A 19924-nucleotide genomic window follows, 5' to 3' on the forward strand; every position below is an offset into this window, starting at 1 on the left:
TCTGAGTGCTCCTCTATTGAGTGTGTATATATTTAGGATCATTAGCTCTTCTTGTTGCATTGATCATTTTACTGTTATGAAATGCCCTTCTTTGTCTCTTTTGATCTTTGTTGATTTAAAGTCCATTTTATCAGAGACTAGAATTGCAACTCCTGCTTTTTTGGTTGTCTACTTGCTTGGTAAATCATCTTCCAGCCCTTTATTTTGAACCTATGTGTGTCCTTGCACATAAGATGGGTTTCCTGAATACAGCACACCAGTGGGTCTTGACTTTTTATTCATTTGCCATCTGTGTCTTGATTGGGGCATGTAACCCTTTTACATTGAAGGTCAATATTGTTATATGTGAATTTGATCCAGCCATTTTGATGCTAGCTGGTTGTTTTGCCCGTTAGTTGACACAGTTTCTTCATGTGTCAATGCTCTTTACCATTTGGTACGTTTTTGGAGTGGCTGGTACTGGTTGTTCCTTTCCATGTTTAGTGCTTCTTTGAGGAGCTCTTGTAAGGCAGACCTGGTGGTGATGAAATCTCTCAGCAATTGTTTGTCTGTAAAGGATTTTATTTCTACTTCACTTATGAAGCATAGTTTGGCTTGATATGAAATTCCAGGTTGAAAGTTCTTTTCTTTAAGGATGTTGAATATTGGCCCCCACTCTCTTCTGGCTTGTAGGGTTTCTACTGAGACATTTGCTGTGAGTCTGATGCACTTCCCTTTGTGGGTGATCTGACCTTACTCTTTGGTTTCCCTTAGCATTTTTTGCTTCATTTTAATGCTGGTGAATCTGATGATTATGTGCCTTGGGGTTTCTCTTCTTCGGGAATATCTTTGTGGTGGTCTCTGTATTTCCTGGACTTGTGTGTTGGCCTGCCTTGCTAGGTTGGGGAAGTTCTCCTGGATCATACCCTGAAGAGTGTTTTCCAGCTTGTATTCATTCTCCCCATCACATTCAGGTACACCTATTAAATGTAGATTAGGTTTTTTCACATAATCCCATATATCTTGGAGGCTTTGTTCATTTCTTTTCACTCTTTTTTCTCTAATCTTGCCTTCTCATTTTATTTCATTGAGTTGATCTTCAATCTCTGATACCCTTTCTTCTGCTTGGTGGATTTGGCTATTGAAACCTGTGTATGCTTCATGAAGTTCTCATGAAGTTTTTCAGCTCCAACAAGTCATTTGTTTTCTTCTCTAAACTGGTTATTCTGGTTTAGCATTTTGTTAAACCTTTTTTCAAGGTTCTTAGTTTCTTTGCATTAATTTAGAACATGTTCTTTTAGCTTAGAGAAGTTTATTACCCACCTTCTGAAGTTTATTTCTGTCAATTCGTCACACTCATTCTCCATCCAGCTTTGTTCCCTTGCTGGTGAGGAGTTGTGATCCCTTGGAGGAGAGGTGTTTTCTTCCTTTTTGTGCTGGTTTCTTCCCATATTTGTGGATTTATCTACCTGTGTTCTTTGTAATTAGTGACTTTCGGATGGGGTCTCTGAGTGGATGACCTTTTGGTTGATGTTGAAGCTATTTCTTTCTGTTTTTTAGTTTTCCTTCTAATAGTCAGGCCCCTCTGCTGCAGGACTGCTAGAGGTCCACTCCAGACCCTGCTTGCCTGGGAATCAGACACTGGGGCTGCAGAACAGTAAGGGTTGCTGCCAGTTTCTTCTGGTACTCAGAAGAGTACCCGCAAGATGTCATCCGGAGCTCTCCTTTATGCGTTGCCTCTTTGGATCTACAGGAGTCAGGGAGCTGCTTGAGGAGACAGTCCACCCCTTATCAGAGCTCACATGCCATGCTGGGAGCTCCATTGTTCCATTTAGAAGTGCTGGGCAGGTGTATTTAAGTCTGCTGCAGCGGAACTCATAACTACCTCTTTTCCCAGGTTCTCTATCCTGGGAAGGTGGGGCCTTATTTATAAGTTTCTGACGTGCTGCTGCCTTTTTTCACAGATGCCCTGCCCAGCAACGAGGTAGTCTAGTTACAGTCTGCCAGCAGAGGTGTTGCTGAGCTGCCACAGGCTCTGCCCAGCTGCTGTGTAAACTTCCTTGCAGTTTTGTTTACTAACTGCCTCTGTATGGCCGTCTGCCTCGGTAATGGCGGACTGCCTCAGTAAGGGCGGGCTTCTTTGGTATTGGTGGACTTTCTCAGTAATGGAGTACTGCGTCAGTAATGGCGTACTGCATCAGTAATGGCAGACTGCCTTAGTAGTGGTGTACTGCCTCGGTAATGGCAGACGCCCTACCCGCCACAGGGCTGGGTAATCAAACCAGAGTGTTTCAGATTACTGGTCTTTGTGGGGGTGGGACCTGCCAAGCCAGATCACCTGCTTTCGGCCCCCTCTTTTTCAGCTGAATGGGCAGCTCTGTCTCTTTGGTGTTTCAGGCATCAGTTGAAATGGCTGCCCAGATTTGTGTAAGTTTTTGTGTGGAAACCCACAGTGACAGCTGAAACAGCCATGCTGGAAACTCTTCGTGCTTTTTGTCCCAGGAATATCCTGGTCTGTGGGCAGTAAAAAACTGCGGGGAAAGTACAGTATCTGAACTAGAGTGCTGGAGTGGATGGAAAAGTCCCCATGGCCTCCTTTGGGTAGGGAAGGGGGTCTCCCAGGGATTACACTTCCTAGGTGGGGCAGCACCATACCCTGCTTTGGCTTTCCCTTCTTTGGCTACACCCACTGTGCAAACAATCCCATTGAGATGCACCTCTTACCTCGTTTGCAAATGTGGCGATCACTCACTCTCTGTGTTGCTCTCCCTGGGAACTGCACGATAGAGCTGTTTCTTTTTGGCCATCCTAGATCGCCAATTTCTTTTTTATTAGACTCTGTTGCTGGAGAATTATTGTGTTTCTTTGGAGATGTCATAATTTCTTCCTTTTTCACATTACTGTGTGCTTACATGTTGATGTCCATACCTCTGGTGTAACAGTTGCTTCTTCCAGTTTTTTAGATTGGCTTTCATAGGGGTAGACTTTTTCCTGAAGATATATCTGTGGTGTTGGTCGGGTAGGGTACTTGGCCTTTGATTCTGGGTGTGTGCAGTGGTGTATCTTCCATATGACTTTTTAAGCCATACATTGCATTAGTGGTGTCCATGATTTCCTCAGTGGTTTAGGGTTCAATTGTTAGTGGAGTCTGTGGTGAAGTTTTCCTGGGCAGTGGGATGCCAGGTAGGCCAGTTCTTGGGCACCAGTGGTGGCAGCAGCAGGTTGTATGCCTGCTCTTGGGCCTGAGGGTACACAGGCACAGCATTAGCAGGTTTAATTATGTTGATTCTTAGGCCTCCAGGTGGCTTGCTCAGGTGCTGGTGGTTGTAGTGGATGACCAGGTGAGTGGGTAGGTCCTTGGGTCTCTGGGCAGTGCATGTGTTTTGGGTGATGACAGTAGTTGTGGTGGTAGTATCAAGCTTGGTGGGCCCACTCTCAGGCTTCCCTGGAGGAGTGTACATGTGTGAGTGTCAGACAGGGTGAGGCGATCTGCATGTCCCAATCTCTGTGGTTGGGCCAATGGGGTATGTGGTACCAGGCCAGGTGGGCCTGTCTTCAGGTCCCCTGGTAGAGTGCTTAGGTAGCAGCAGTGAGTAGAGAAAGCCTGTCATCAGGGCATGTACATGTCTACTATGGCCCTGCTGCTAGAGGGGATGGTGTTGCTATTGGTGTGCCTCATACCAGAGACAGGGTGGGGCAGGTATAATGTGCTTTGCTATAGGGGATGGAGTTGCTGTCAGTGTTAGTAGCCTCACACCAGAGGCTGGGGTGGGGCAGGTATAAGGTGCTTTGCTCCAGGCAGTGTCAGGAACATTGATGCTGGCATGCTGGGAGATTCTGTCCTCAGGATATGGGCAAGTGTGCTGCCATCTTGCTATTTGTCAGGGTGGGTTTGCTGTTAGTGGCAGCAACCACAGGCTGGCAGGATTTAAGCTCTCAGAAGTGTGTGCTTTGGCTTCTTTTGTCCTTGCGATAGCCTCCCTCCTTAGTGCATTGCACTTGCTCATTTTCCCCAGTGTTGGATACTGTATTTGCTTTAATACGAGGGAACCTGTCACTCGGCTGGGTCCAAGTGGCATTGCATCATTGTAGGCCCCCGGGTGGATGCAGGGAATGTTATTAGGGCTTTAGTGATGTGGAAATTCAGGGACTCTTGTGCTCAGGCCAGGATGTAGTCTGATGAGAGCTAGACTCAAAATGACACCATGCTATAACTGTTTAGGTCTCATGTAGATTGTATAGGAGCCAGTGTGAGCTCTCTCTCTGGATCAATGTCATCACGTGGTCTCTAAGCTCTCTATGCTAGTCTCTGGACACCCTCTCTTCTAGCTAGGATTGCAGGAGTTCATCGTGGGAATATGGGCTGTTAGGTCTCTCTCACCTTTCCCTCATGCTGGAGATCTACTCTGTACTCCAAGTTAACGCTAAGCAGGAAGCCTCGCTTCCCTCTCTTTGCTTGCTTTAGGTGTTTCCTGTCACTTCTCTGCTAAATTCCAGTGTTTTGTCTTAGGTATTCTGTTGAAAGTGTGACTGTCTACTCCCTATTTGGGTTTTTCTTTGTGAAGGAGGCAGGTGCTGATGCTTCCAGTCATCCATCTTGAAGCCTCTCCTCTATTTTTGCTTTCATTGCCTGTGCTTTTCCGGTCTTCCAAAAAAGTCCTTGCCCAGACCAAGGTGATGAATTATTTCCTTTGTGTTTTCTTCCAGTACTTTTATAGTTTTGGATCTTAAATTTAAGTCTTTAATCTTTTTTTTTTTTTTTTAATTAAGACAGCCTCGCAGGCAGTGGTATGATCTCAGCTCACTTCAACCCCTGCCTCTCAGGTTCAAGTGATTCTCCTGCCTCAGCCTCCCGAATAGCTGAGATTACAGGTGCGCACTACCATGCCCAGCTAAATTTTGTATTTTTTTTTTTTTTTAAGGAGAGGTGGGGTTTTGCCTTGTTGGCCAGGTTGGTCTTGAACTCTGGACCTCAAGTGATCTGCCCACCTCAGCCTGCCAAAGTGCTGGGATTACAGGCGTGAGCCACTGCACCTAGCCTCTTTAATCTATTTTGAATTACATTTTCTGTATAGTGAGATAAAGGTCTAATTTTATTTTTTTTTATGTGACCATCCAGGTTTCCCAGCACTATTTATTAGATAATCCTTTCTCCAATATGTGCTCTTGGCACCTGCTTTGAAAATCAGTTGACTGTAAAAGCATGGATTTATTTCTGGACTCTCTATTTTGACATTGGTTTATTTGCTTTTATTGCCAGTACCATGGTGTTTTTGATTAATATAGCTTTATAGTATACTTTGAAGTCAGATAGTGTAATTCCACCAACTTTGTTCTTTTTACTCAAGATCACTTTGGCTATTGGACATCTTCTGTGGTTCCATATGAATTTTAGGCTTGTTTTCCACTGCTATGAGGCATATCATTGGTATTTTGATAAGGATTGCATTTAATCTGTAGATCACTTTGGATCATACAGACTTTTTTGCATTGAATCTGTTGATTACTTTGGATCATTTAGTAGTATTAATTCTTCCAATCTATGAACATGGGATACCTTTTCATGTATTGGCGTTTTCTTCATTTCATTACTGTTTTATAGTTTTCATTGTAGGTATCTTTTACTTCTTTAATTAAATGTATTCCTTGCTACTTTTATAGCTATTATAAATGGGATTGTTTTGTTGATTTCTTTTTTCAGCTAATTCACTATTAGTGTATAGAGATATTACTGGTTTTGTATGTTGATTTTGTATTCTACAACTTTACTGAATTATTTGGTTCTAACACTTTTTTCGGTGGGATTTTTAGGGTTTTCTGTATGTAAGATTGTGTTACCTGCAAATAGAGCTAATTTGACTTCCTCTTTCCCATTAATTTGGATTTTGTTTTTGTTTTTTTCTGGGGGGTGGGGCAGAGTCTTGCTCTGTCACCCAATCTGGAGAGCAGTGGCACGATCTTGGCTCACTGCAAACTCCGCGTCCCAGATTTAAGTGATTCTCCTCCCTCAGCCTCCCAACCAGCTGGGACTACAGACATGTGCCATCACTCCTGGCTAATTTTTTGTGATTTTAGTAGAGATGGGGTTTCACCATGTTAGCCAGGATGGTCTCCATCTTCTGACCTTGTGATCCACCCGCCTTAGCCTCCCAAAGTGTTGGCATTACAGGCGTGAGCCACTGCTTCCAGCTGGATGCTTTTTATACTTTTTTTTTTTTTCCTAATTGCTCTGGCCAGGATTTCCAATACGGAGTTTAATAAAAGTGGTGAAAGGTAGTATTCTTATCTTATTCCAGATCTTAAGGGAAAAGATTTCAACTTTTTGTTATTTGGTACAGTGTTAGCTATGGGTTTGTTATATGTGGCTTCTATTGTGTTGAGTTACATTCTTTCTTTTCTTAATTTGTTGAGAGTTGTTGTCAAGAATAGATGTTATATTTCGTTAAATGCTTTTTCTGCCTACTGAAATGATCATAGGGTTTTTGCCTTTTATTCTGTTAAGTGATGTATCACATTTATTAATTTGTCTATGTTGAACCATTCTTGCATTCCTGGGATCACTCCTACTTGAATATGGCGAATTCTGTGGAATTTGGTTTGCTGATATTTTGTTGAGGACTTTGCATCTATGTTCATCAGGTATTTATTTTTGTGAAATGTTGACATCCAGTGTCTTTTCTCTGTACTGCCTTCTCTCCTCTGTTAAAGATCAGTTGGCATATATTTTTGTGTGTCTATTTCTGGGCTCTCTGTTCTGTTCCATTGATTGACTTGTTTATTATTTTGTTAATACCATACTTTCTTGACTACTTTAGCTTTATATTAAGTCTTGAAGTCAGGTAGTGCCAGATTTCCAACGTGGTCTTCTCCACCATTAAGTTGTTAGTTTTGGTCTTTTGCCTCTCTCTATCAACTTTAGAGTGAGTTTGTTGGCATTCAGAAAATAAATTGCTGGGAATTTGATTGAGATTGTATTAAATCTGTATATCAGGTTGGGAAGAACTGACATATTGACAGTATTGAGTCTTTGTATTCATTTATTTATTTATTTTTATTATTTCTTTTGAGACAGTTTTGCTCTGTCACTCAGCCTGGAGTACAATGGTGCAGTCTCGCTCTGCTCACTGCAACCTCTGCCTCCAAGGTTCAAGTGATTCTCCTGCTTCAACCTCCCCAGTAGCTGGGACTACAGGTGCACACCACCATGTCCTGCTAATTTTCATATTTTTAGTAAAGATGTGGTTTCACTGTGTTGGCCAGGCTGGTCTCAAACTCCTAACCTCATGATCCACCTGTCTCAGCCTCCCAAAGTGCTGGGATTACAGGCATGAGCCACTGAGCCCAGCCTGTCTTCATTTATTTAGCTCTTCTTTGATATCATTCATTAGTGTTTTATAAATTTTTTGTATGGATATATACATTCTATTACATGATTTCTTAAAAATTCTTTTTAATTTTTTTATGTTTTTGAGACAGCATCTTACTCTGTCACTCAGGCTGGAGTGCAGTAATGTGATCTCAGCTCACTGCAACCTCTGCCTCCCAGGCTCAAACATCGTCTCACTTCAACCTCCTGAGTAGCTGGGAGTAGAGGTGTGTGCCATCACATCCAGATAATTTTTGTATTGTTTTGTTTGTAGAGACAAGGTTTCACCATGTTGCCCAGGCTGCAAATATGTGTTTTTTGTTTTTTGTTTTTTTGGTGATGGAGTCTTGCTCTTGCTGCCCAGGCTGGAGTGCAATGGTGCAGTCTCAGCTCATTGTGACCTCTGCCTCCTGGGTTCAAGTGATTCTCCTGCCTCAGCCTCCTGAGTAGCTGGGATTACAGGTACCCACCACCATGCCCAGCTAATTTTTGCAATTTTTTAGTAGAGACGGGGTTTCATCATGTTGGCCAGGCTGGTCTTGAACTCTTGACCTGAGGTGATTTACCTGCTTTGGCCTCCCAAAGTGCTGGGATTACAGGTGTGAACCACTGTGCACAGGCCTTGTTTTTGTTTTTGAGATGGAGTCTCACTTTGTTGCCGAGGCTGGAGTGCAGCGGCGCATTCTCAACTCACTGCAACCTACACCTCCCGGGTTCAAGCAGCTCTCCTGCCTCAGCCTCCTGAGTAGCTGGGACCACAGGTGTGCATCACCACACTGGCTAATAATTTGTATTTTTAGTAGAGATGGGGTTTTACTATGTTGGCCAGGCTGATCTTGAACTGCTGACCTCAAGTGATCTGCTCATCTTAGCCTCCCAAAGTGTAGGGATTACAGGCATGAGCCACTGCTCCTGGTCTGCAAATGTGTTTATAATGACAAATTCCACTTTTTTATTGCTGGTATGTAGAAAATTTATTGACTTTTATATATTAATCTTGGATCCTGTAACCTTGTTATCATCGATTATTCTAGGAGGGTTTTTGGGTCAACTCTTTCAAATTTTCTACATAGATGATCATGTTATCTATGAATAAAGACAGTTTTATTTATTCCCTCCCAATCTCTTTACCCTTTATTTCTTTTAGTTGCTGTATTGAATTAGCTGAGACTTCCACTACTCCATTGAAAAGCTGCAGTGATTGGAGACATCCTTGTCTTGTTCCTGATCTTAGTAGGAAAGCTTTGAGCTGTAGGTTTCTTGTAGCTGTTCTTTACCGAGTTGAAAAAATTTCTATTACTGAGAGGTTTTTTTTGAATCATAAATGAGTGTTGTTCTGTAGTTTGCTCAGCAATTTTTTTTGTTTGTGTGTGGTTTTTGTTTGTTTTTGAGATGGAGTCTTGCTTTGTCACCCAGGCTGAAGTCTCTGCTTACCGGGGTTAGACAATTACCCCGAACAGTTGGCATCACATCTGGCTAATTTTTGTATTTTTACTAGAGACAGGGTTTCACCCTGTTGGCCAGCTGTTTGCAAACTACAGACCTCAAGTGATCTGACCACCTCGGCCTCGGAAAGTGCTGGGATTACAAGCGTGAGCCACTGCGCCCGGCCTTGTTCAGCATTTTTATCATGCATGTTAGATTTGTTAAGTGCTTTTTCTGCATTTATTGAAATAATCATATGATTTTTCTCTAGCCTGTTGATGTGATAGGTTATATTAATTGATTTTTGAATTTTGAATCAGCCTTACATACCTGGGGTATATTTTACTTGGTTACGGTATTTAATTCTTTCTATACGTTGTTGGATTTAATTTGCTAATATTTTATTGAGAGGTTTTATATCTATGTTCATAAGAGATGCTAATCTGTAGTTTTCTTTTCATGTAATGTCTGTCTGATTTTGGTATTAAGGGAATGATAGATTCAAAATTAGGAAGTATTCCTTCTGCTTCTATCTTGTGGAAGCCTTTGTAAAGAATTGGTATAAGTTCTCCCTTAAGTATTTGGTGGACTTCACCTGTGAACACATTTAGTTTTAGTTCTTTCTGTTTGGGATAATTATTAGTTCAGTTTCTTTAGTCGCAATAGGCCTACGTTTAGGTCTTTGTTTTTGGCCCTTTTGGTTGATATGCTCGGAATGTTGAAAGCTCATGGTTTATTATTAATGTTGTCTTCTATTTTATGATAAAAGTACTTTGAATAATTTATACATTATCTTAAATTGTATTTGTATATATTTTTATGAGATACTGATAAAAAATACAACGGTTTTATCTTAAAGTTTATTTGTATATATTTTTATGAGATACTGATAAAAAAAAATACAACGGTTTTCTTCCAGCCTAGTGTGTTAATTGTAACCTACAAGGAGCCTGCAAAATCATCTACTCAGTTTGGATCCTACAAGCAAGCTGAATGGAGGCCAGATAGTACCATGATAGCTGTATCAGTAAGTAGATTTTTTTGCTTAATAGTGTTTTCTTATTAAATCATTACATTGCATTTAAATTTGATTCTCTTGGATGACTGTCTTTCAGTCTCTTACACTCATAAGCGTTTATTTTATTCTGATTGGAATTCCTTTACTGAGTATTTTGTGTGGGTTACTCCTCCTTTAGCTTCTCTTTTGACTCTGCTACTTCCTCCTATCCCTAAACATAGTACCCCTTTTCTGTTTGTTGTCTGACTTTATTGTTTTGTCCTTGAAGTCTAATTTAGTTTATTAAAACATATTCACATGGCATTCTTGAATTTATATTTAAAGTCCTGCCTTCCATTCCAAAAGATGTCATGTGAAATAATAAGCTTTCTGTACATATGTCATACTAAAATTGTCATATCCATTTGGATCTGTTTCTCCTTTTTTTTCTTCTGTTCTATTAAATATGCCTAAATATGTTTAATTTTACCTTTTCAGTTCATGTTTTATCACTGTCTAGGGCTGTCATTATGATTTAATTTGCATTAGCAGTAATATAGATGGTTAATTAATGTTGAGCACCTCCTATGTGATGAGTACAATTGTAAGCAGTTTACATGGATCATTCCATTTAATCTTTAGATAAGTGCTTTGAAGTAGATATTATTATTCTTCAAAATTGATGTGTAAATTAAGGATATGAAAAATTGTCTTATCCAAGGTTACATGGGTAGTGTATACTAGAGAGATAAGGTATAAGTTTAGCCACTCAGCTTCCATTTACTGTATTCTTATAACTTATCATTTTTCTCTCTCCTTTGGTCTCTTTCTAGTCTATATTATATGTAACACTGACTAGGTTAATAGTGTGAAATGCTCCATATGATGAATAATATTGAATAGTTCTACATTTCCTATAGCAGGAGTTAGCAGATGACTGACCATGTACCAAATATACCCTGGTGCATATTTGTACATAGACCATAATGTAAGAATAGTTTTTACGTATTTAAATAATCAAAACAAGTCAAAGAAGAATACTATTTGCTACAGTTGAAAATGATGTGATATTTAAATTTCGGTGTCCAAGTAAACTTTTACTGGGGCATGAAAATGCTCACTGACTTACAGATTATCTGTAACTTCTTTCAAGCTACAATGGCAGATTGAGTTGTTCTTTTTTTTTTCTGACAGTCTCACTCAGTCACCAGGCACCAGGCTGGAGCGCAGTGGGGCAATTTCAGTTCACTGCAACCTCCGCCTCCTGGATTCGAGCAGTTCTCCTGCCTCAGCCTCGCTTGTAGCTGGGACTACAGGTGCTGCCACCACACCGAGCTGATTTTTGTATTTTTTTTAGTAGAGACAGGGATTCACCATGTTGGCCAGGATGGTCTCAATCTCTTGACCTCGTGATCCTCCTGCCTTGACCTCCCAAAGTGCTGAGATTACTGGTGTGAGCCACCTCAGCTGGCTGCTAAGTTGAAGTTCTTAAAGCAAGTGTATGTGGTGTTATCATTACTTTGCTCTTCTGTTTAATGCACTGTATAGCAACACAGTTATAACTTAATAACATTTCAAGTGTACACATATTGCCATTCTGTGACATTTTATATTATTTTTATGCTAGTACCTACTCATGTCAAAAGAACAAAAGAGAAAAAGACTTTGCTTTGTTTTTAAAGCACACTAGAGAGTGGATTATTTTATTACTGAATTAGATGGCAAAATATTGTATTTATTATGCAGTAACACTTACAGCTATGCCAAAAGATTATAAGCTGACATCACCAGACTAAGCACTTATCATAGTATTTGGAATTTACTGAAAGTAAAGTTAGAGGCATTAAAAAATTAAGCACAGAATAGCTCACCACAGGAGAATTCCTTCACAAAATTAAAATATGTAAATGAAAGTATAGTCAAAGTAAGTTTGCTTGGTTTTTGATGAGTTGACAGATGTTATAATACTGCTCAGTTGTTAATTTAAATGTTCCATGTGAAGTATGAATTGAGTGAATGACCTGTGGAACAATTCCAGATGAAAAAAATTCTCAAAGGAGTTGAGAAAATACTAATTCAGTACAACCCAAAGTATAATGTAATAAGTTGTATTAATAGTAGTAAAAATCCACATGGAGCAGCAAAAGATGTAGTTGGACAGATTTACAAAGTTTGTGAAAATATAAGGCTTTTAAAGCCTGTGGTTAGTGTAAGTTTTTTCCATAGATGAAAGCAGGAATATCTTGAATTGCTCTGCACCATAGCCATTATGGCTTGGGTAGTGGTAAAGGTTTATTGGAAACATTTTACCTTGTGGATGAGGCTACCATTTTTTTTTCCTCTTTACTTGAAGGGCCACACTCTGCCACTTAACAGACACTGAATAACTTAGGAAAATAGCTTTTGCTGTATGAAAAAACATTTTCAAATATGAAATATGTAAAATCTCATTAAGGACCAGCATTAATAGATGAAACTTTGCAATCAATTTTGATGATAGGGAAAAGTACTTTAAACCCCAATTAGCCAAAAATATTATTTCCACAAAAAGAATGCCATTCTCATTAGTGGATGTGCATTCCCCAAAAAAGTTGTACTCAGTTACCATTACTATTATGTTTAGAATTTTATAACATTTATAAAAATTTGTTTTCTATTAATCATGACTTTTTATTTTTCTGTATTTTTTATGCGTTGACATCTCCAGGGGCCTGCTGTCCCTGGAGAGGCCACTCCCTGCCAGGGTTAGCCTATTCCTAGAAATTGTAACGGACTCACCTACAAATATGCCTCTATATGCAAACTTATAATTCCAAAGCATAAAGCCCCAGCCACCTCCTTTATTGGCCTCTGCCACTCTGGGCCGATAATCCTCTGCCCTGATTACCTCAGGACCAGGTACTAGATGACTAGAGACAACCCATGTACTCCAGAGTCCATTGAAATTATTCAGCCTAGCCAATATCAAGTCTCCTTGCCATGTCTCAACCATTCCTTCCCATGGAAATCATGATAAAGGGTCTTACTCATGTTTTCCCCTCACTTCCACTGTCTCCTGACTGACCCTGGTAATTCACAGTGTGGCCCTTGGTGGTGCATGTCATGTCCCCTCCTCTTTGGAACTGTGAGTAATAAATGGTTTTTTCATTGGCAATTGTCTTCTGATCTGTTTGCTTCAGTATATCTGAATAATAATAAAACCCACATTTAAAAGTATTTCTTGTTATATAAGTAAGCAAGATAAATTAAGTAAACAAGATAAACCTACATAGTATCTTTGATTTTCCCTCTTGACTTGTAAAGTCTGAAATATTTACTGTCTGGCCTTTTACAGAAAAAGTTTGTGATCCTTATTCTACACAACCAAGTCCAGGCTTCTTAGCCTTTCATTTAATGCACTTTAATCTCTAAAACCCTACTTCATTACTTCTCTGATGTTATTTTTTTCATTATTTGTCTACATAGACTTTCATTTAGCAAAACTGTTTTTTCCATTATTCCTTATAAATTCAGAGAAAAATGACAAAACTTGCCAGCTAATTGTTGGATAAATGAGCATGAGTAGTTGAGATTGCTCTGATTTCAAGCCTAGATTAGGTAGTGTTCATGGCAATTAGTAAAAAATATAAGAAGAGCAAGCATTCATTAAAGAAGATGGGATTTTCTGGATTTGGTTTCATAGAGCTTTGGTGTGTTACATTATTAATTTTTTTTAATTGTGGTAAACTATACAAAGCATAAAAAGTTACATTTTAACGATTTTAAGTGTACTATTCAGTGTCGGTAGTTATATTAATGGTGTTATGCAGCCATTACCACTATCTATTTTCTTCAATGTCACCCCAGACAGAAACTTATCATTAAGCATAACTTTGCATTCTCAATTTCCTCAGCTCATTGTAACCTCTAATCAACTTTTTGTATCTATGAATTTGCCTAACCTATGGATTTCATGTAAATGGAATCATACAGTGTTTACCCTTTTGTCTTTGGCTTGTTTCACTTAGCATAATGTTGTTAAGTTTCATCCATAATTGTGTTATGTATCAGAACTTTATTCCTTTTTATAACTGAGTGATACTGCATTTTATGTATATACTACATTTTGTTTATCTGTTGGTAGGCATTTCGGTTGTTTCCATCTTTTGCCTATTGTGAATAATGCTGGATTTAACATTCGCATACAAATGTCTGTTAGAGTTGCTGCTTTTGATTCTTTTGGATATATACCCAGATGTGGAATTGCTGGATGAAAATCCATAGAGGTTGCATCATTTTACACTTCTTTTGGCAATGTAAAAGAGTTTCAGTTTCTCCCTAGCCACATAAATGCTTTATTTTCATTTTAACAGCCATCCTAAAGGGGTGAAGTAGTATCTTCCTGTAGTTTGATTTATGTTTTCCTAAAGACTAATGATGTTGATTATCTTTCATGTGTTTTGTCCATTTGTATGTCTTTGAAGAAATGTCTATTCAAATTCTTTGCCCATTTTTAAATTGGGTTGTTTGTATGTTGCTGAGTTGTTTATATATTCTTATATGAATCCTTTATTGGTTGTGTGACTTGACAATATTTTCTCTCATTCTGTAGGTTTTCTTTTTATTCTCTATAGTCCTTTGATGTATACAAATTAATCTTGGTGAAGTATAGTTTATTTATTTATTTAGAGACAGAGTCTTGCTCTATCACAAGGCTGGAGTGTAGTGGCGTGATCCCGGCTCACTGCAACTTCTGTTTTCTGGTTTCAATCAATTCTCCTGCCTCAGCCTCCCAAGTTGCTGGGACTACAGGCACGTACCACCACGCCTGGCTAATTTTTTGTACTTTTAGTAAAGATGGGGTTTCACCATGTTGGCCAGGATGGTCTCAATATTTTGACCTCATGATCCACCCACCTCAGCTTCCCAAAGTGCTGCGATTACAGGCATGGGCCACGCACCCAGCCTACTTATTTATTTTTCATACAAGGTCCTACTCTGTCACCCCGGCAAGACTGCCAGTAGTGCAATCTCAGCTCCCTACAACCTCTGCCTCCCGGGCTCAAGTGATTCTCCTGCCTCAGCCTCCTGAGCAGCAGGGGCTATATGTGCATGCCATCACCCCTGGCTAATTTTTGTATTTTTCATAGAGATGGAGTTTCACCATATTGTCCAGGCCTGTCTCAAATTCCTGAGTTCAAATGATATGCCCACCTTGGCCTCCCAAATAGCATAATTGTCTGTGCTTTGGGTATTATATATAAAAAGCCATTGCCAAATGCCATGATTTTTCTCTGATTTTTTTCTTTCAAGAGTTTAATTACTTTATGTTTAGTTCTTTGATTCCAAGATACTTTTTGTTGATGGTGTGAAGTGTAAGAGTCCAACTTCATTTTTTGCATATGGATATATAGTTGTCCCAGTACGCTATGTTAAAGAACTATTCTTTTTCCATTGAATGGTCTTGGCACTCTTGTTGAAAATCAATTGGCCATTGATATTTGGGGTTATTTCTGGATCCTCCATTCTATTTCATTGTTCTGTATGTCTATCCTTATTCTAGTATCACACTTTTTAAATTACTGTGGCTTTGTAGTAACTTTTGAAATCAGGAAGTAGAATCCTCCAATTTTATTGTTGTATTTCAAGATACAAGTCATGTCCTGATAAACCCATTGTAAGTTGAAAATACCATGTCAAAAATGTAACAGCCCCAGGCATCCATCATAATGTCATCATACGTTGAACCATTGTAAGTTTGGTACCATCTATAGTTTTGGCTGTTCTAAGTCCCATAGATGCTGTATGACTTTTTGAATTGGTTTTTCCATTTCTGTAAAAAATACCAATGGGAATTTGGTAGAGATTGCATTGAATCTATAGATCTCTTTGGGAAGCATTAATCTTAAGTTTTCTAATCCATGAACATGCAGTGTCTTATTAATTATTTAGATCTTTAATTTCTGTAAGCAGTGTTTTCCAGTGTTGAGTATGCAAGTCTTTTTCCTCCTTCATTAAATTTATTCTTAAGTTTTTAATTTCTTTTTGATGCTATAGTAAATGGAATTGTTTTTAAGTTTCCTTTTTGGTTGTTTATTGCAAGTGTATAGACATATATCTGATTTTTTTTTCCAAATTTTAAGTTCAGGGTACATGTGCAGGACGTGCAGGTTTGTTACATAGGTAAACGTGTGCTATGGTGGTTTGCTTGCACAGATTATCCCATTACTTAGCTATTAAACCCAGCATCCATTCTTCCTGATGCTCTCCCTCCTCCTGCACTCCCCCATCCTCCAACAGGTCCCAGCGTGTGTTGTTTCCCTTATGTGTCCACATATTCTCATTATTCAGCTCCCACTTGGAAGTGAGAACATGTGGTATTTGATTTACCGTTCTTGTGTTAGTTTGCTGAGGATAATGGTTTCCAGATCCAGCCATGTCCCTGCAAAGGACATGATCTTGTTCCTTTTTATGGCTGCATAGTATGTGTACATTGCATGGTTAATGTGTACATTTCCTTTATCCAGTTTGTCACTGATGGGCATTTAGGTTGATTCCTTGTCTTTGCTATTGTGAATAGTGCTGCAGTGAACATATGCATGCATTAATGTTTATAATAGAATGATTCATGTTTTGGGGGCTTTTACCCAGTAATGAGATATTTTGGGGGTTATATACCCAGTAATAAGATTGTTTGGTCAGATGGGTCAGATGGTATTTCTGCCTGTTCATGTCCTTTGCCTTCTTAATGTATTTCTTTTGCTTATAAGTTATTAAATTCATTGTAGATGCTGGTTGTTAGACCTTTGTCAGATGAATAGATTCCAAAGCTTTTCTTCCATTCTGTAGGTTGTCTGTTCACTCTGATGATAGTTTCTTTTGTGGGGTAGAAGCTCTTTAGTTTGACTAGTCCCATTTGTCGATTTTCGCTTTTGTTGCAATTGCTTTTGTCATCTTTGTCATGAAATCTTTTCTCATGCCTATGTCCCGAATGCTATTGCCTAGATCTAGATTTTCTTCTTGGGTTTTATTTAAGTCTTTAATCCATCTTGAGTTGACTTTTGTATAGGGTGTAAGAAAGGGGTCCAGTTTCACTTTTCTGCATATAGCTAGCCAGTACTCCCAATACCATGTATTACGTAGGGAGTCTTTTCCCTATCTCTTAGTTTTGTCAGGTTTGCAAAGATCAAATGGTGTAAGTGTGCAGTCTTGTTTCTGGGTTCTGTATTCTGTTACATTGGTCTATGTGTCTATTCTTATACCAGTACCATGCTGCTTTGGCTACTGTAGCCCCATATTATAGTTTTAAGTCAGGTAGCTTGATGCCTCTGGCCTTGTTCTTTTTGCTTTGATTGCCTTGGCTATTCGTGCTCTTTGTTGGTTCCATATGAATTTTAAAATAGTTTTTTTCTAATTCTGTGAAGAAAGTTGTAATTTAATGGGAATAACATTGAATCTGTAAATTACTTTGGGCATCATAACCATTTTCACAATACTGACTCTTGCTAACCATGAACATGGAATGTTTTTCCATTTGTTTGTGTCATCTCTCATTTGTTTGAGCATTGGTTTGTATCTCCCCTTGAAGAGGTTCTTCACCTTCCTTATTAGCTGTATTCCTAGGTATTTTATTTATTTGTGACAATCATGAATGGGAGTTCATTTGTGATTTGACCCTCTGCTTACCTGTTGATGTATAATAATGTTAATGATTTTTGCACATTGATTTTCTATTCATAGACTTTGCTGAAGTTGCTTATCAGCTTATGAAGCTTTTGGGCTAAGGCGATGGGGTTTTCTAGATACAGGATCATGTCATCTGCAAAGATAGTTTGACTTTCTCTCTTGCTGTTTGAATTCCCTTAACTTCTTTCTCTTGCCCAGTTGCCCTGGCCAGAACTGCCAATACTATGTTGAATAGGACTATTAAGACAGGGCATCCTTGTCTTGTGCCTGTTTTCAAGGGGAATGCTTCCAGCTTTTGCTCATTCAGTGTGAGTTTGTCATATATGGCTCTCGTTATTTTGAGGTATGTTCCTTCAATGCTTGGTTTATTGAGAGTTTTTAACATAAAAGAATGTTGAATTTTATCAAAGGCCTTTTCTGCATCTATTGGGGTAATCTTGTGTGTGTTTACTTCTGTTTATGTGATGAATCACGTTTATTGATTTGCATATGTTGAGCCAACCTTGCATTCAAGGATGAAGCCTATTTGGTCATGATGGATAAACTTTTTGATGGGCTGCTGAATATTTTGTTTGCCAGTATTTTGTTGAGGATTTTTACATTGATTTTCATCAAGGATATTGATCTGGAGTTTCCTTTTTTTTTTTTTTTTTTGTTTAGTCTCTGCCAGGTTTTGGTGTCAGGATGATGCTGGCCTCATAGAATGAGGTAAGGAGAAAAATTTCTTTTTTTTTTTTTTTTTTAGATGGAGTTTCGCATTTGTTACCTAGGCTAGAGTGCAATGGTGCGATCGTGGCTCACTGCAACCTCCGCCTCCTGGGTTCAGGCAATTCTCCTGCCTCAGCCTCCTGAGTAGCTGGGATTACAGGCACGCGCCACCATGCCCAGCTAATTTTTTTGTATTTTTAGTAGAGACGGGGTTTCACCATGTTGACCAGGATGGTCTTGATCTCTTGACCTTGTGATCCACCCACCTCGGCCTCCCAAAGTGCTGGGATTACAGGCTTGAGCCACTGTGCCTGGCCCTATTTTGGAATGATTTCAGTAGAAATGGTACCAGCTCTTCTTTGTACCTCTGTCCTGGGCTTTGTTGTTATTGTTGCTAGCCTCTTAATTACTTCCTCAATTTCAAAACTCATTGTAGGTCTATTCAGGGATTCAATTTCTTCCTAGTTCAGTTTTGGGGATGGTGTATGTGTCCAGGAATGTATCCATTTCTTCTAGGTTTTCCATTTTATGTGCATAGAGGTGTTTATAGTATTCTCTAACGGTTGTTTGTATTTCTTTGGGGTCAGTGGTGATATCCCCCTTATCATTTCTGATTGTGTTTATTTAAATCCTCTCTTCTTAATCAAGCTAGCTGTTGTATTAATTTTTTCAAATAATCAGCTGTTGGATTCATTGGTTGCTTGATTGGTTTTTCATGTCTCTGTCTCCTTCAGTTCTGCTCTGATCTTCATTATTTCTTGTCTTCTGCTAGCTTTTGGGTTCATTTGTTCTTGTTTCTCTAGTTTTCTTAGTTGTGATTTTAGATTGTTAACTTGAGATCTTTATAGCTTTTTGATGTGGGTATGTAGGGCTATACATTTCCCTCAACACTGCTTTAGCTGCATCCCAGATGTTGTGGTACATTGTCTCTTTGTTCTCATTAGTTTCAAAGAACTTGATTTCTGCCTTAATTTCATTGTTTACTCACTCAGGAGCAGGCTGTTCAGTTTCCATGTAGTTGTATGGTTTTGAGTGAATTTCTTCATTCTTAATTCTTTTGAGTGAATTGATTTTTTTGTTGTGGTCTGAGAGAATGTTTGTTATGATTTCAGTTCTTTTGTGTTTGCTTAAGAATGTTTTACTTCCGACGTGATCAATTTTAGAGTAAGTGCCATGTGATGATGATAAGAATTACATTCTGTTGTTTTTGGGTGGAGATTTCTCTAAATATCTATAAGACCCCCTTAATCTAGAGCTGAGTTCTGGTCCTGAATATCTTTGTTTATTTTCTGTCTTGATGATCTGCCTAATATTGTCACTGGTGTGTTAAAGTCTCCTACTATTATTGTGTCAAGTCTAAATCTTTTTGAAGGTCTCTAAGAACTTCTTTTATGAATGTGGAGGCTCCTATATTGTGTGTGTATATATTTAGGATATTTAGCTCTTCTTATTACATTGAACCTTTTATCCTTATGTAATGCCTGTTGACTTTTTTGATCTTGGTTTAAAGTCTGTTTTGTCAGAAACTAGGATTGCAGTCCCTCCTTCTTTCTGTTTTGCATTTACTTGGTAAAGTTTTCTCCATTCCTTTATCTTGGGATGTGTGTCTTTGCACATGATATGGGTTTCTTGAAGACAGCATACTGATGGGTCTTGGTTCTTTATTTAGCTTACTGTTTTGTCTTTTAATTGAATCATTTAGCCCATTTACATTTAAAGTTAGTATTGTTATTTTTGGATTTGATCATGTCATCAAGATGCTAGCTGGTTATTTTGCAGGCTTG

General features: G+C 38.8%; 1 protein-coding gene across 9 annotated transcripts in view; it reads left to right on the top strand.

The window, feature by feature from the left end:
- The window catches only part of RIC1 (RIC1 partner of RAB6A GEF complex), a 134254-nt gene that overhangs the window by 10867 nt on the left and 103463 nt on the right, over positions 1–19924 (top strand). For 7 of the 9 annotated variants that reach the window (XR_008481523.2, XM_008996619.6, XM_078368494.1 and 4 more), the window contains exon 2: positions 9690–9797. The exons of the other annotated variants lie outside the window; for them this stretch is intronic. Coding sequence is in view for 4 of the 7 variants with exons in the window: in XM_008996619.6 (XP_008994867.1) it covers positions 9690–9797 (108 nt within the window). In the remaining 3 variants the exon portion in view is untranslated. The remainder of the gene's footprint in view (positions 1–9689; positions 9798–19924) is intronic. 9 annotated transcript variants of the gene reach the window in all.

Source organism: Callithrix jacchus, chromosome 1, assembly GCF_049354715.1.
Source record: "Callithrix jacchus isolate 240 chromosome 1, calJac240_pri, whole genome shotgun sequence".
Taxonomy (NCBI): Eukaryota; Metazoa; Chordata; class Mammalia; order Primates; family Cebidae; genus Callithrix; species Callithrix jacchus.